This window comes from Acanthopagrus latus, chromosome 16, assembly GCF_904848185.1.
Source record: "Acanthopagrus latus isolate v.2019 chromosome 16, fAcaLat1.1, whole genome shotgun sequence".
Lineage (NCBI taxonomy): Eukaryota > Metazoa > Chordata > Actinopteri > Spariformes > Sparidae > Acanthopagrus > Acanthopagrus latus.
Window position 1 is genome coordinate 7,236,224 of NC_051054.1, and position 15,814 is coordinate 7,252,037.

Here is a 15,814-nt window from a genome sequence, read left to right on the forward strand (position 1 = left end):
GTGAAGTCAGCGTTTGTGTGTGTGTGTGTGTGTGTGTGTGTGTGTTGGTTTTGTTGCTTACCCTCCTCTGACTCTGATTCCTAGGTCCAGAAGCAGCAGCATGTTAAGGGTAACCCACCCCACTCCAAACTACGACATCACCAGTCATTCAACCAACGGGCTTCATCCCCTGGCTCTCAAGGCCAGCACAGAGCTCAGGCCCCTAGGCGAACTCCATCCCATGGTGCCCAGCCCCTCTCCAACCACCTCCCCAATATCCGTATTTCACTCAATCCCGGAGAACCCCTAGATCCTGGGTTGAAGCAGGAGATAAGTCAGCAAGTCAGAGAGTTTAGGGCTCAGAAACTCAGTCAGAGAGGGCGCAACCCAGTGCCAGTCCAGGAGCACAACCAGTCTAATCCAGTGCCCAACCCTTATGCTCTGGGGCCCAGTAATCAGCAAGAAAAGTCTAGAGACAGGCCTCTCTCTGCCCCTAATCAGGCAGCAATCCAAGGGCTAATGTGTCCCGACCCACAACTTAAGGCCCTACAACCTTATCCTCAGTCCCCAAGACAGGTCCAGGAACCCCGGTCTGGATCCAACGCTATCTCCATTCCTGCAGTAAAACTGGTTAGTGACCGTCCTCGCTGCAGGTCACACTCACCTTGCAATAGAATAGATGTAGATATAGAACCGGAGTATCAGGGAGGGTGGCAGAGAGGAATGAGGCCAGCCGTCAGTGCCGGGAACCTTATGGTGCCCTCAGACCAGATGGTCACATCATTTGACACAACTGACCCCCTCTCTCAATCCTTCCCTGACGGCGCTCTCTACTCCGCCCTTCCCAGACAAAGAAACTCTTACTCACCTGCATCCAACAAAGGCAACTTTCTTCAAGTCCCTGATAAGAATAACTTTTGCTTCCCTACTTCTGATATGGATAGAAGAGGAGACAGAGGGTGGCAGAACGCAAGATGCTCCTCTATGATTGACCTCTCTGCCTCTGCCCCGGCAGGCGTACTCAGACAGAGCCTAAACCAGATATCCTCTGGCTGCTTCCCACCCAGCTCTCCAACCACTCCACCTGTTTGGTTGGCCCTATCTCCGCGCACCTCTCCACAAAATTCACCATCTTACACCCCGTCTCCCTCCCCTGTATCCTCAAGCCCATTATCCCCCTGGTCCCCTCAGTTATCTCCTGAGATCCTTGTGACTGACACAGATGACAGATCCCCTTTACCTCTCTGCAATCACCTCCACTCCAAACACCTTGCCTCCTCTACCCTCCTCATCTCACCTGCCTCTACCCCCCGCTGCTCCCCGTACGGCTCTCCATTTGGATCCCAGACCTGTCTCAGATCTGTTGGAGCAGAGTGCTAGTACCTTGTCCAAAACACACATGTATAGGAACACTCACACATTTTTGTACTTCTATATTTGTGACTGAAATAATGCATTCCCCAGCCCCTGTCACTTACCTTAACCATAACATCTACATGCTGAACTTCATAAACGGGCACTACTCCGTCTTGCTTCTAATTTTGCCCAGTGACCATTTGTGGTATTGTAGCGAAACATGTCCCTGGGGCCAGACCAGAACCCGGAGACAAGGCTACCAGGAGAAGTTCTACTGTGCATAGTTAGTGGCCACATTAACAGAAAGTAAATCTGGAAGCAAGAAAGCTTATGTGGTGTATGTGCCATGCAAGCAATTCTTGTTGGTAATAATAGACGGCACCTTTAACCTGTGGTGTAAAAGTTCTATCCCCAACCCTATCCTATTTGGTGAGCCCTTAGCTCGACCCTAAAACCAAGTCCTGACTCTCAAAACAGCCCCATATTAGTCCTCACAACTATAGAAGTACAAAAGAATACATACCGTGATAACTTATATATTCTTACATACAAACACACAGTGTACATTAAAGATCTGTATATATATTCACATTTATCTTTTGATAATGAAGTTCATAAAGCTATAGTTTTTTTTATACTAACAATATTCTCCACTTGGACTGAGATCCAGACGAGAGGTGCAGATATTCCGGGACAGTCTCTTATATCACCCTGAACCATTGGTAGTTTTGTAAACCACAGCCCAACCCCAACCCCCCCACCCAGCCAGGCACCTTGTTACCCAAAAAGCACCATGGCAAGCCCCCCCACTCCTAGACACGCCGGTGTCGCTGTCATCGGGAAAACCCACCCATCCCAACTCCTTTTTAGGTCAGTCAACCAATCTCGGCATGGTGATGGGTGCTGGCCAAGTGGTGATGGTGGGATCATTCTAACAACCCCGAATCCTCAAAGGATGCCCTATATACTCCATCTGGTCTCCTTTCTCATCTTTCTCTATCTCCTTTCTTAGTGTAGATGCGGCAGTGATCACCACTAACTAACAAATGCTTTGTGTTTTCTCTGCCATAGTAGAAGAAGCTTTTGGGTAGTTGGCTGGAGGTACACCTAATAGTGGACAGAGCTCCTGGGTCTGAAGAGTGAAAAGTTGAAAGTAAAATGGATGAAAAAGCATGGTATGCATGTGGCTTCCTTGTAACTGATAAATTGCTACCATGTTGTGTCTTCTGGCTCTCAGTCAGATCCAGTCAAGATAGAGGCTTCACCCTCTGGTCAAAGAAATTTCACTTCTGGCGCCAAAAAAAATCCCACAATGGCGACGGCTGTAATGCCAAACTTGGGGGTTTAAAAAAGTAGTCCACAAACTAATGAGTGGCACAGATAATAAAGATTTAAACAGCACTACCCAAAAGGTTTTTCTTCTGTAAAGGACCCTTCTTGTAGGAATCTCTTTTTCTTTTAGGTGAATTGATGATCATTTTAACCTCGATCGCCCGCTGCCTTCGAACTCTCCCTTGATCACGGCAGTGCTTCTCCCGAGTCGCTACATGTGTCTTTTCCATTTATTGTCTGTACTGAACTTCATCAGTAGTTGCATTTCTTTCCAAGTGAACAACCAACAAAATATTTTGGAACTTTTCTGTCACCATGTACTGTATGTCGTAGTTACCATGGTGTAGTTGACTCCCTCGCAGGCAACTAACAAAGATTTGAGGAATGACACAGTATTGCATAGTTGTTCCAACCCAGGTCATAATCTTAAATAATCCGACTAGATTATGAGCTCATGTGGAATTACTGAAAGCCTCCAAAGGGGATATTTATCATTGCACACGCATGTTTACCTGGGGACTGTTGACACTATGCTCTGCTGAGCCATGACTGAACCCCCCACCAAACGTCGAGTAGATTGTATAGAGAGGAAAAGTGTGATTTGGGCAGCTGGGAGCATTCCTCGGAGCCTTCTCTCACTGCACAGCAGATAATCTGATAATCTGATTACACTGGCAAGAGGAGCTTTCTGCCTTCCTCACTCATTTATTTGGTGCTCGTTGGCACCGACACGCACTCCCACAAGTCGGTGGAAACAGTCACTCGTGCTCTTGCGTTCACTAACAATCAAACATGCATTCAACTGTGTGCACTTGCGACCTTGGCATGTAGTGAAATCTGTTATTTTGGTTTGAATGTGGTGTCTCTCTAAGAAGATATGGGGTAATACTTGACCTTTTCCCAAAGCCATCAGACAATCTAACTCATCAGCTTGTACGTGCGACAAGAAGAAAAGCATAGACAAACAAGTAGATTGGGTAAACAAGGAAATCAATGTTCCTGTGAGAGTTTCTGTGGAAGTCTGGATTTGCGAGGCAGTTAAGACATGTCACAACAAGTCAAAAGGAAACTTCCACAGAATCTGTCAGAGCAGACTTTATCATGAGTCATGACTGTCGTGAGTGATGGTAAGATTTTCTGGTGGCTTACAGAGGTGCATGTGGTGGAACGATACCCGCAGTGGGTCGAGTGTGGTGATTGGTTGTGCTGCGTGACTGGCTGTGAGTGACAGTGGTATGTGACCTGTCCCAGGTGGAGGAGCGATCTAAGCTGAACAGACAGAGCTCCCCAGCGCTGCAGCACAAAGTGTCCAACCGCATCTCCGACCCCTCCCTCCCTCCCCGCTCCGAGTCCTTCAGCAGCGGGGGCATGCAGCCCGCCCGCACCCCACCCATCCACCGCTCCATCGAACCACAGGTGTGTGTGTGTGTGTGTGCACTTGTGTGCGAAAGAAAGCATGTGAATGTTATCTTAAATCTTATTGCTCCTTGTACCAAGAACTGCTTTTAAAGTTCGTGTCTGCATAGAGATCAATCTCTCTTTTTCACACCTCTGTCTCCCATCTTTCCCTCCTCTACCTGTATGTTTTCTTCATGTCTCCCTCCCTCTGTCTGTCTCTCTCTCCCACTGTCTGTCTCTCCCTGTCCCTCCTCCAGATGGCTCACCTGGTGCCAGTGAAGACCCACTCCAGCTCCATGTCTGGCTCTCAGTCTCTGCAGGACCAGACGGGTTCAGCTCTGAGCGAGGGCGTCAGCGCAGGCTCCCCCAGGCCTGAGATGCCCCGGCAGAACTCAGATCCCACTTCTGACACCCCGGGACCCCCGATGCGCATAGCAGGCAGGGAGGAGCGGGATCGGGAACGAGAAAGAGACAGAGATCGGGACAGGACCGCCTGGCTGAGAGAAGAGGACATCCCACCTAAGGTCAGAGAATCACAGACGTGAAGGAAGACGAGCACTAATGATGCTGTCTGCTGTAGTGAATTTTGTGTTCATTGTTGAATACTTCTTATTTTTTGGTCTCATAAGTGGTTGATAGGCACAGTCTTGACCTTTGTGAGACAGCTGAACTGATGTTGAAACCAGAGTGCAACAATTGGCAGTTTTGCAAGGTTTAATCAGCTTTTGCAGAACTTGGAAAAACACAAGCTGTTGACTTTGAAACGAGGAAATGTAAAAGCCCACTGTGAAACCTGTCGCTGGCAGTATGAGACGTGTTGGCATTGTTGACCAGGACAGGTGTAACACTACAAGCCAGTCGACATAACTCACAAGCGGAGTATTTAGAGCATCACCGCCCACACTATGATGTGCCAGCTCTTTATGAGCTGTGACAGCAAGGCTTGTATTGTTTTCACCCTGTAAATCTGTGTGTTTGTGTCATCGTGGTAAAATGTGGTCCCGGAGACACCTGTTGCAGTTGGGATCTAGCACAGGAGAGGTTTTGAGCAGCCAGGTGTGTAGGTGTTTGTCTGCAGGGTGCAATGAACCCAAGCCATGAGAGAAGGTGTTTTACGATACCACCATATATCTTTACTAATGATATGTTAAATAAGAGACATTCTGGAAATGAGCTTTGAACAGGGAGATTAAAAGCCAATGCTGACCTTCTTGTCTGTGTGTCCAGGTCCCCCAGAGGACCACTTCCATCTCCCCAGCCTTGGTCAGGAAGAACTCGCCTAACGGAGGAGTGGGTCTGGGCCCTCGCACAGGTTCTCAGCTCATACGTGCTAGGTAAAGCTCCAAGACGCTTCTGATCACACTCATGCAGACTGGCTTGATATATACACACTTTCTTCCATCGTTGATAATTCTCGAGTGTAATTCCTTAAGGATTTTAGAATAGATTATCATATATCTTGAAACATGATTTAATGCCATCACAAAAAGAGCTGCTGTATATACAAATCAGTAAGATTAATAATAAGCACTGAAGGAGCTGCCTCGGGTGATCTAAAGTAGTAGTTCTATTGCATACATCTGTTTTACATAATTTATTTTTTTTATAGAATTTTTAAGAAATGAGTGATGAGCGTTTTCCTCTCATTTTCAGTAACCCAGACCTGCGGCGCTCGGAGCTGTCTCTGGACGCCATGCTGCAAAGAACTTCCTCCAACTCGTCATCCTCCTCCTCCCCTTCATCTCAGGGAGGCTCGGCCGAGAGGAGAGGTACAGAGACACAGACGCACCCGCACTGCAACGGAAACTGACATACGAACATGCTTGCATCCCGAACGATTAAAGATCCGGCGCATGTGCCTGCTCTTGTTATAATACATGCAAATGCGGACACGGGGAGAAGCGCTAAAACATTCCACGTACGCTGGCAGGGCTGCGGAGAGTTTCGGAGGCTATCAGCGGGTCTGTGTCAGTCGCAGTTCTGCTCTGATCAACCTGTCTGATGTGCCCTGTTACCCTCAGCCTTCGGAGAGACAGAGGGGAGGAAATGAGAGAGGGTGATGGAAAGAGGCGTATGGGGATGTGTCAGACAACAGGCCAGGGGGATATCTAAGATATGCATGGATCTCCCCTTGACAAACACATGGCAGAGGGAGAGGTTGAAGTGCAGTGGGATCAGTTTTTCCTTCCTGTTTGTTGGACGTTATTAGCATTTTGCAACCGGGGTCGACAGTAGATATGGCAGAAATGTAAAACAGGACACAGATAATATCAAAATAGGGAACTAAAGGTATGAAATAGGTTGTCGGATGCTTATTTGTGTGTGTGTGGCTGTTCTGATCAGGTCAAACCAAGCAGGAAGGATCCCCGCCAGGAGCCAATAAGGAGGCGAAGCCCAAGCAGGAGGAGGGCCGTGAATCAGCCAGACCCAGCAGACCCGCTGTGAGTCACACGAGGCAGACACACACTCACATTCACTTTCAATCACAGAAGTCTCCTCTGTGGGAATCTTCTACAGGCCTCCTTTCCCTTTTCCTGCTATTCATCTGGTTCTTCATTTCTGTCTCTGCCTCCTTCTCTTTGTCCTTTCATTCTTCAGAGCTATAAGAAAGCCATAGATGAGGTTAGTGGCACTCGAGTCCCCCCCCACCCTCCCTTATTTTATCCCGGTTTTTCTTTGCCTCGATCTTCAGAGCCCCACCTTATTTTCCCCCCCTCGCATGGTGGAGTTTCACAAGAAGAAGACGTTTTTCTTTCTTTTTCTTCGCTTTTATAATATCAGGGTGTAATGGCGATGGCGCTGCATGTGTGCTTCTACACACATACCTGAGAGAATGTATGTGGACGCGTGCTTGTGCGTGTGTGTGCGCGCTTACATGAGTTAGGTGTGTGTGTGTGTGTGTGTGTGTGTGTGTGTGTGTGTGTGTGTGTGTGTGGGTGTGTGAGTAACCTGATGTGCTAAGCACCTGAAACTCTTTTCCTGTTTCTCTATTGTCACCATTACTTGTCAGGAGGAGCTGGTAAGCCCACCGTGTACGGCGGTCCCACCCCCGTCTGCATGATTTGGTCTGCTCCATCCGATGGGTTGAATGGGGAGGGGGAGAACCACGGGCCAGTTGGCATGGGGGTGATTGGTAGAAGGGGTTTGCACATTGTTGCTGCCCTCCAGTAGAACACCCAGCCTGATTATCTGTCCTCTCTTCTTCTTCTTCTTCTTCTTCTCTTGTCTTCACAATGTTAATAAATTGCTCGTGAGCTGTTCAAAGTGCTGATCCGTGATCACTTCTCATGTCACAAAGAGAACATTACGTAACGTGGCTGAGCAGAAAGACGTGGTCTCAGATAAGCACTCTTGTCACAGGACAACCTCATGTTTAAAAAGCCCGGATTTTTGTGTGACAACAAAAACCAGTTGTCCTCTTGTCATGATGCTGATGGTTCATCCCACTTCTTGTCCCCTCTCTGCTCCCTTCCTCCTTGAATGTGATTTGGACTTTCGCTCCTCAGGTTCTGGGACTGATGGTACAGAACTGACTTGACTTCTTCCTCCTCTTCTTTATTTTCTCCATAGGACCTAAGTGCATTGGCCAAGGAGCTCCGAGAACTGAGGGTAGAGGAGGGCAGCAGACCTCCAGTCAAGGTACAGGGATGAGGAGGAGGAGGAGGAGGAAGATATATTTATAGATAGATATACATTATAGATAGATATTTATTTGTATTGTAGTCCTCATTAGAAGATGAAAGTGTGAAATGACAGATGACAAACATACAAAAACACTTACAATAATACATTACATTTACAGTAAGAATAAAATACTGCAGTTAGCTTGACTAATACTTTTAATGCCAATGTAGAAAAACATTATTTTCAATTTCAACTGTGAATTGCTGTGTGTCACTATCTGCACTTTGCGGTCTACTTCCTTGCCTTTGTGGGGACATTACACTGTGTACCCTTGTGTCACTGCTGCCTGATTATGATCAGCAGAGTAGCAGGAAACCAGCAACCGGGAATATATTTTGAGTTTCCTGTGTGAATGCGTCGCGATACAAACAAACCAAAGTGCTGAAAATGTTGGTCTAGAATTCAACTAGCTGTCAAAATAACTCCACACTGTAACCTTTGACTTTAATAATTCCACTGTAAAAAATATTCAACATTGATTTTGACCAATTCCTTTTGTCTCCCTTTACTTCTTGTGTCCTTACAAAGGTGACGGATTACTCGTCTTCTAGCGAAGATTCAGAGAGCAGCGATGAGGACGGGGAGACGGTGGGACATGATGGGACTGTTGCTGTTAGCGACATCCCCCGCATCATGTAAGTCCTCCCCTCTGCTTTTGTTTTGCCCTCTCTCCCTCTCTGGACTTGTCAGTTCTCATTTGTGTTGAGCAATGCACGTCTTTGGAATATGCGCCATGCCAGTGGCTTGTCAGAATAGTTTTGGGAGAACTGCTTTGTAAATAATCGGGTCTGTGTGTGTGGTTGTGTGTGTTGCAGGCCAGCAGTGCAGAGCAGTGGTGAGTCGTATGGAGGCCTGACAGAGGACTCTCTGGGAGAAGCCTATAATAGCTCCAAGGACGGAACTCTAGTGATGAGAGAGGTGATGAATGCACACACACACACCAGAGAAAATACCGTGTTTATATTTTGCCATCACACTGGGCTCATTTCACGTCTCTATCACCACATTATCCTCGCTTTCCTGTAAAGTCCTAACAGTCCTTTTTGTTGTTCCAACTCTCAGGCAGAGGAGAGGAGGAGAGGCGGTCACAGCGAGAGCAACGGGTTCGGGAATCACAGCAACCATGGCAACCTCCCCGACCTGGTGCAGCAGAGCAACTCTCCCTCGGCCACACCCACCACAGCCCTGCAGGAGCTGAGCGACATGGCGGAGGTCAGGCACACACATGCAACCCTGAATATGTTCTGCGAAAAAAAACAAAAATGCAAGGTTAAACAAATGTGATGATATATGATAAGCAAAAAACTGGCATCCGGTTTACATAGTGCCCCTTGAAAAACAGATAAATGAATTATCAAAATGAGTATAAATGAATCCAGCACTGATCAGATACAAGTTATATTTTTCACATAGTTGCATGATATACATTTATTTATAAAAATACTTCCTTGCTGTTTTCTGTCCTGCAGTTCGGCGTGGGCGGGTCCAAAGCGTCCTTCACCCCATTCGTTGATCCTCGCGTCTATCAAACCTCCCCAGGTGAAACTGACGATGAGAACTCAGCGGCAGGTAAGCAAAGCATTGGAAAGATATTTTTGGAGTTATTTTTTTGTGCATCATTCAGTGATGGACAAATGTGCTGTTTGGTTTTTCACCTTCAACGCAGCTCAAAATAACTTTGTTTCATCTTTATTCTCTTCTATCTTATCCCAGCCATGTTTGCTAACGAGCTGCTGAGGCAGGAGCAGGCCAGACTAAACGAAGCCAGAAAGATCTCCGTGGTCAACGTCAACCCGACCAACATCCGACCCCACAGTGACACGCCAGAGATCCGCAAATACAAGAAACGCTTCAACTCTGAGATCCTGTGTGCGGCACTCTGGGGTAAGAGCAGACGTTCATCAACTGTTCCAAACACCTTGATCCCTCTCTCTCTGTATCTCACTCTACATGTGTGTGTTCAGGTGTGAACCTGCTGGTGGGGACAGAGAATGGCCTTATGCTGCTCGACCGCAGTGGACAAGGAAAAGTCTACAACCTGATCACCAGGCGGCGCTTCCTACAGATGGATGTGCTGGAGGGGCTCAATGTGCTGGTCACCATATCTGGTAGGTCCAACACAGATACTGTATTTACATCACAGTTATGCCCAGTTAGATAGTCCTCATGATAAAGTCTTTGATAAGCGATCATTTATAGTAAATAATTTATTCTGTCAAATAAGCTAAAATAAACTTGAATTGTAGAAAGTTCAACACAAGAATTGTTAACAGTAAATATATAACTTCAAGAGCACTAATAAAAGAAAAATAGACATATAAATAGAGGAGACTTCTGAGTCTTCTATGTCAGTCATGTTACCCTTAATAATGTGCCATTGTGTGCTGGTTACAGCCGAGGAGGTTTCTAAAATGTTGTGGGATTTTATTGGGCTGGGAAACGAGACGGATCAGCAAGCTCATGTGATGCCTGGCTCGGATCACTTCTTTTCCAGTAAATCTGATCTTGTTTGTCTGCCTCCCCATTTGTCCCATCCCTCTCAGGGAAAAAGAATAAGTTACGTGTCTACTACTTGTCCTGGCTGAGGAACAGAATATTACACAATGACCCGGAAGTAGAGAAGAAGCAGGGTTGGATCACGGTTGGAGAGCTGGAAGGCTGCGTGCATTATAAAGTTGGTAAGTAAGGATCTGCATGTGTGGTTCTGTGTGTATGTATCTCATTTATGTGTTGACGCTGACTTAGGTTCAGTATTGGGGGCAGACATATTGATAATGTGTGGCAGCTCTCAGCGTCATCTAACTGAGTTGGGAAACGAGATTGACATAGAAAACAAACCCTCGGTGATAAATCATCTGATCCGCTTCCTTCATACATATGCGGTTGTTGTTGCCGTTGCTGCTAACCATAATTGGAGATGTCTGATCTTTGCCTAATTTTATTTACTTTAACCCGACTCGTAGCTCTTAACTAGCTCCTCACATAAAAAAAAAACCAACCCAGCCCCCATCGAGATGGCGCCTTTGGATGAATAAACGAATTGCGATCACATGCGCAGAGGCTGACATTCAGGCCAGAGTGATCTGTGGTGTTCTTAAAATAGAAACAAATGAGGTTCAATATGCAAGTCTTTGGCTCACTGGTTGCCTTACCAAATCCCTACATTTCAACAGGAATAGAGCAGCCATGCTATCAACACAAATACCTAGAAGTAAAGTATTACACTGCTGGATGTAAAATTTCAAAATAAAGCAGCTTTGTGTTTGTGCATTTTACCGGCTGAATACTACTGACTACAGTAACTCAGATTTAGAACCAGTTGGGTTGCATCATGTTGTTAAGGGAAGTTGCTGTAAAGCCAAAAACATGAACTTGAGTTGCATTATACTAATCTAATCTAATTCCTCTTCTTGTTTTTCTTCACATCAAATGCAAGAGATTTAGACCAGTACGGGGACTGGAGACAGGGACAGTCAATAATTGGGTCCTTATTTTGAGAAATAATGTTAATGTTTTAACTTTATTAACTAAAATTTAATATACATTGGGTACACTAATCACTTTTTAATTCAATTTGTTCTTAACACAAGTTTTTTGTCACGTTTCCAGTGAAATATGAGAGGATCAAGTTTCTGGTGATTGCACTGAAGAACTCTGTGGAAATCTACGCCTGGGCTCCCAAACCTTACCACAAGTTCATGGCCTTTAAGGTATGGAGGCACAAACGTGGACATACTTTATAGACCGCATGACCATTTTCATGAACACTTCCATTGTTCTGATTGATGATTTTATTGTTTCCCTCTCTGCCTCTCACTGTCTACTCAACATCTTTGCCTCTCTTTGCGCCTCCCTTATTTTCTCCTCCGTCCCTTGCGTCTGTCTTTCAGTCATTCACTGAGCTGCAGCACCGTCCCCAGCTGGTTGACCTCACGGTGGAAGAAGGCCAGAGGTTAAAGGTCATCTACGGCTCCAGCGTGGGCTTCCATGTCATCGACGTGGACTCGGGCAACCCATACGACATCTACATCCCCTCACATGTAAGTGTGGTGCGATGCTTGTATGCATCTGATGCTTCTTAACAAGGCTCTCTCACCTCTAATGAACTTGAATGAAAAACAACACACATGATGTAAGGTGGCGTTGGAAAATCAGTACTTTTCAGCCCTTCTCACCCACCTCCTTGTGCATTACCTGCTGATCCCGGTGGCAAGGTCACAAGGTCTCACGAGGATTAGCTTGTAGGAATATAATGACGCTTTTCTTTGACAAATCACCTCTTTGATTGATTTTCTGTCGTGCAAGTGAAAAGATTGATAGGTGCTTAACCCAATTCATCAAATACTTTTACAGTTTGCTAAATATGATGCAGGGGCCTCGGACTTTCTAGTTAAGAACACAGCGTATCACTCAAAGTGCTCTTATTACAAGACATTAAGAAGCAGTAGCTGCTAATCAGATCCCTGCTGCAGTTTGTCCCACGGTGGCTTGCAGTCAGTTATAAACAGCAGTTGAACAGGTACTCAAATAAAAGAAGCAATAAAACAATGTACATTTACTCTGTAACAAATTAAAGATCTGCACATGTTGTAACTGCAGCATGTGACGTCCCTCGATCCCTGCAATGAAGTCTTATCTTAACCGGTAATAAGAAATCATAATGTATTTGCTGATTATATTGATCAATCTGAATCTGCTGATAACTGATAACTTTGGTTAATGAATAAACAACATGTCCTCACAACCTAAATGACTGAAAAGGACTCATATAAACAACATATATGACATTAAAGGGTACCTGCAACAGGTGTACCCGACAGTGTCATACCCGACCCTCATCTTACCATATCTTTGTTATCACATATTCTGAAACGGCTTTAGGCACCGAAACCACCTCTTGGGTGGTCAGGTTTCAGAAAAAAAGATCATGGTTAACATACAACATAACATTAAGTTTAACAAAAACATATGGTTATGTCACGTAAATTCACTTAACGTGATGTAAATTTAGTCACCTAGTTTAGTTTCATTTAGTTACATTCAACATTGACTTGTGGTCTCACAGGGGGCCTGATAAAGCCCTGTGTTCGACCCGTCCATCAAGCATTACCTCCTCAGTATGCAGACTTTAACACGCTGTATACTACGTCACATGACTTCCTCCTTTGCTCCCGTCATAATCAGTGCAGCCACTAGAGGCCTAACAATAAACCTGCACATGCCACTTGGCCATTTAACTTGTGAGTACGAGCTGTAAATAAAAGTAGTGGAATAAAAAAACACCACCACTGGTTATAAATTCTGGTCTGTTAAATCTCTCATGGAAGCGAGGCAGACCATCAGTCATTGGCGGTTTGCGTGCATGAATGCAAAGTAATGTATCTGCGTGCCTGAATGCGGTTCAGTCGCAGACACTTGCATGCAAATCAGTTTGTTTCCGTGACGGCTTCACTAATCGCATGCTTTTACTTAAATCGAGTTCAAACACAGTTCAGCCAGAACCTCGATGTAGCGGTAATATTTCAGTGAACATAAACCACTGAATGCAGATGTGCCGACACGCAGTTGTTGCCTGGGTTGAATTCTAAGACGCAAAGCAACAGAGCTGGTGCTTTACAGAAATCACTAACGAATATTCTTGACCTCTTGAGGTGATTTTCTTTTTTTTTTCTTTTATGTTTCTGCCTTTAATCAGTGCTTCCTGTCTCTCTCCTTTCCCTGCCAACTTCTCTTCCAGTGTGCCAAACGCATGAAGGTGACATCCTGCCATTCACCCTGTAGACTAGATCAATAGACCACTAGTTGAACCCCCATAGTGGATGCACAGAAATACTACTTGTGTCTACGTGCACTTCATTAGAGTAGAGATTAATGGACAATTTAACTAGAGACTGGTTTGCATGAATAAAGTCATCTTAGCCACAGGAGACATCACAAGAACCTGAAAATAAAAAAAAAATGACAAAAAATCAACAGGATTAAAGCCAACTTTAACATTTTATTATAATGAATAGTATAACATCCATTTAGACTGCAGTTTCTTTCAGCGTAATGCCTCCAGATGCTTATCACACACCTGATAATATTCCAAAAGACAACACCAAAGTGTGATTGCCACTACAGAAGTGTGGCAATAAGCTTGTGCCATTCTGCAGAGTTCTTGTGTAAACGCCTCCCATGGGTTCAGATGAGTTTTCTCATTGCCTCATCGCCACTCACTTTGCTGATATGATTCCTCGTTGTGCCCCTGAAGTGTACTTTTGAGTCACGCCTCAGGAGAGCCCCCGCTGGCACAAATCATGGGGTCGGTCTCCAGGCTACACTTTGGGTAAAGTGCACCGATTCTAGCCACGTCTGTGTGTGTTACTGTTCCCGACTCCTCTGGTTCCACTTCTGTCAATTAAGGTCACAGGAAAGGTGCTTTAGTTTGTCAGCTTACTTATGAAAACAGAACAAGGCTCCTCAGACAACGAGCCAAAGTCTGAAGCTTTGGATTCACTGATGCTCTTGATATTTGGCAGCCCTTATTAATGTTCACGATCTTGCTTTTTAGAGGATTACAGAATGGCAGGCCCGGTCCCAAAAACATGCCGAAGAGCGAGCCAAATTCTGTTGCATTTAACGCTCACGATCTGTAATATTTTAATCTAATGTAGATTACGATTACATTTGACAGCTTTCATTAAAGCCTCTGAAATGTTTGCGTGTGTGTGTGATCCGTGATAGATCCAGAGCCAGGTGACGCCCCATGCCATCGTGGTGCTCCCGAAGACCGACGGGATGGAGATGCTGCTGTGTTACGAGGACGAGGGCGTCTACGTGAACACCTACGGTCGAATCACCAAGGACGTGGTGCTACAGTGGGGAGAGATGCCTACCTCCGTTGGTGCGTCTCACCCCGACATTTGTATTCGTGTGCGCTCGGTTGATTTAAATGGATTTTCTTTATCAACACTGGAGTCATTAAAACATCACAGAGGAACATTAATGAGTCACCAAAGTTGACTGAAGTTAAGAGGTTTTTAAATAACCACACTGATATATGCAAGGACCCATTTCAGCGGCCATTCATGTGCGAGTTGCAGCGCAGATCAAAAGTCTTGTGAGTTCTCTGAGAACGGAGCTTATGGGGGTTCAATTGAGGTTTAATTGCATTCAGAAATCAGTTCATAGTATCTGCCCTCAGAGAAAAAGGCTTCCAGAGCTCCTTCGCAGGAGCGAGAAGGAGGAGGGGGGGGGGGCAATTGCAAAAGTTTGAGAGAGATGGCGATGGATACAGGCGATCAATAGTGAACGTTAAAGGAATTGAGAGTTTAGGGCACAGCGAGGAGATCCGAGGCAGGAATGTGTACAGCAATGACTTGTATTTTACTGCCCTCGTGTGGCAGCCAGGGGTATTATGCACGTAAAGCAAAAAATACTGATTCTACATCATATGTTCTGGATAATCTGGATTATGGGTTGCTATATTCATTTCCATTGCCACTTATGCTTTTCTTGTGTTTCCTCTTTTCCAGCCTATATCCATTCAAATCAGATTATGGGCTGGGGTGAGAAAGCCATAGAGATCCGCTCCGTGGAGACAGGCCATCTGGATGGAGTCTTCATGCACAAAAGGGCCCAGAGACTTAAATTCCTCTGTGAGCGGAACGACAAGGTAAAAAAAAAAAAAAAAAAATTGGATTGCATGCCCCTCGATCCTTTGGTTTGGTTTGTTAACTGCTGCTTTGAAACATTTACAAAATATGTTGAAAAATATTCAACCTGCTCTGGTCTTGATATTTCGGTCAGTGGTCCTGATTGCATCACTGCTTCTGTAGACAAAATGCATATACATAAACTGCTAACAGGCTGTCTGCTACTTTGTACATACACACTTCATTCAAATTCAACTTAAACTTGGTTAACTGATTATTGGTTTGGTACGCTTCTGGTTTGGCCTAAATAAATCCTCAATACACTGAGAAAGATGTCAAAATATTCCGGCTCAACATGCCGTTTTCACCCACTGCCGATGCTCGACTGTCTCTCGGTCCTCTCCGGTCCCTGCCTGCCATGTCGTCTG

The 15,814-nt window shown here is 45.3% G+C and overlaps 1 protein-coding gene across 5 annotated transcripts in view; it reads left to right on the top strand.

Moving 5' to 3' along the window:
* The window catches only part of tnika (TRAF2 and NCK interacting kinase a), a 62,920-nt gene that overhangs the window by 43,927 nt on the left and 3,179 nt on the right, over positions 1 to 15,814 (top strand). For 2 of the 5 annotated variants that reach the window (XM_037125337.1, XM_037125338.1), the window contains 18 exons: positions 85 to 609; positions 3,919 to 4,083; positions 4,323 to 4,589; positions 5,293 to 5,399; positions 5,719 to 5,834; positions 6,409 to 6,506; positions 7,636 to 7,704; positions 8,278 to 8,384; positions 8,565 to 8,667; positions 8,812 to 8,961; positions 9,219 to 9,318; positions 9,463 to 9,633; positions 9,714 to 9,857; positions 10,293 to 10,427; positions 11,359 to 11,459; positions 11,640 to 11,789; positions 14,476 to 14,635; positions 15,267 to 15,406. In XM_037125337.1, the coding sequence (XP_036981232.1) occupies positions 85 to 609; positions 3,919 to 4,083; positions 4,323 to 4,589; positions 5,293 to 5,399; positions 5,719 to 5,834; positions 6,409 to 6,506; positions 7,636 to 7,704; positions 8,278 to 8,384; positions 8,565 to 8,667; positions 8,812 to 8,961; positions 9,219 to 9,318; positions 9,463 to 9,633; positions 9,714 to 9,857; positions 10,293 to 10,427; positions 11,359 to 11,459; positions 11,640 to 11,789; positions 14,476 to 14,635; positions 15,267 to 15,406 (2,808 nt within the window). The other 3 variants (XM_037125340.1, XM_037125341.1, XM_037125339.1) reach the window with 2 other exon arrangements.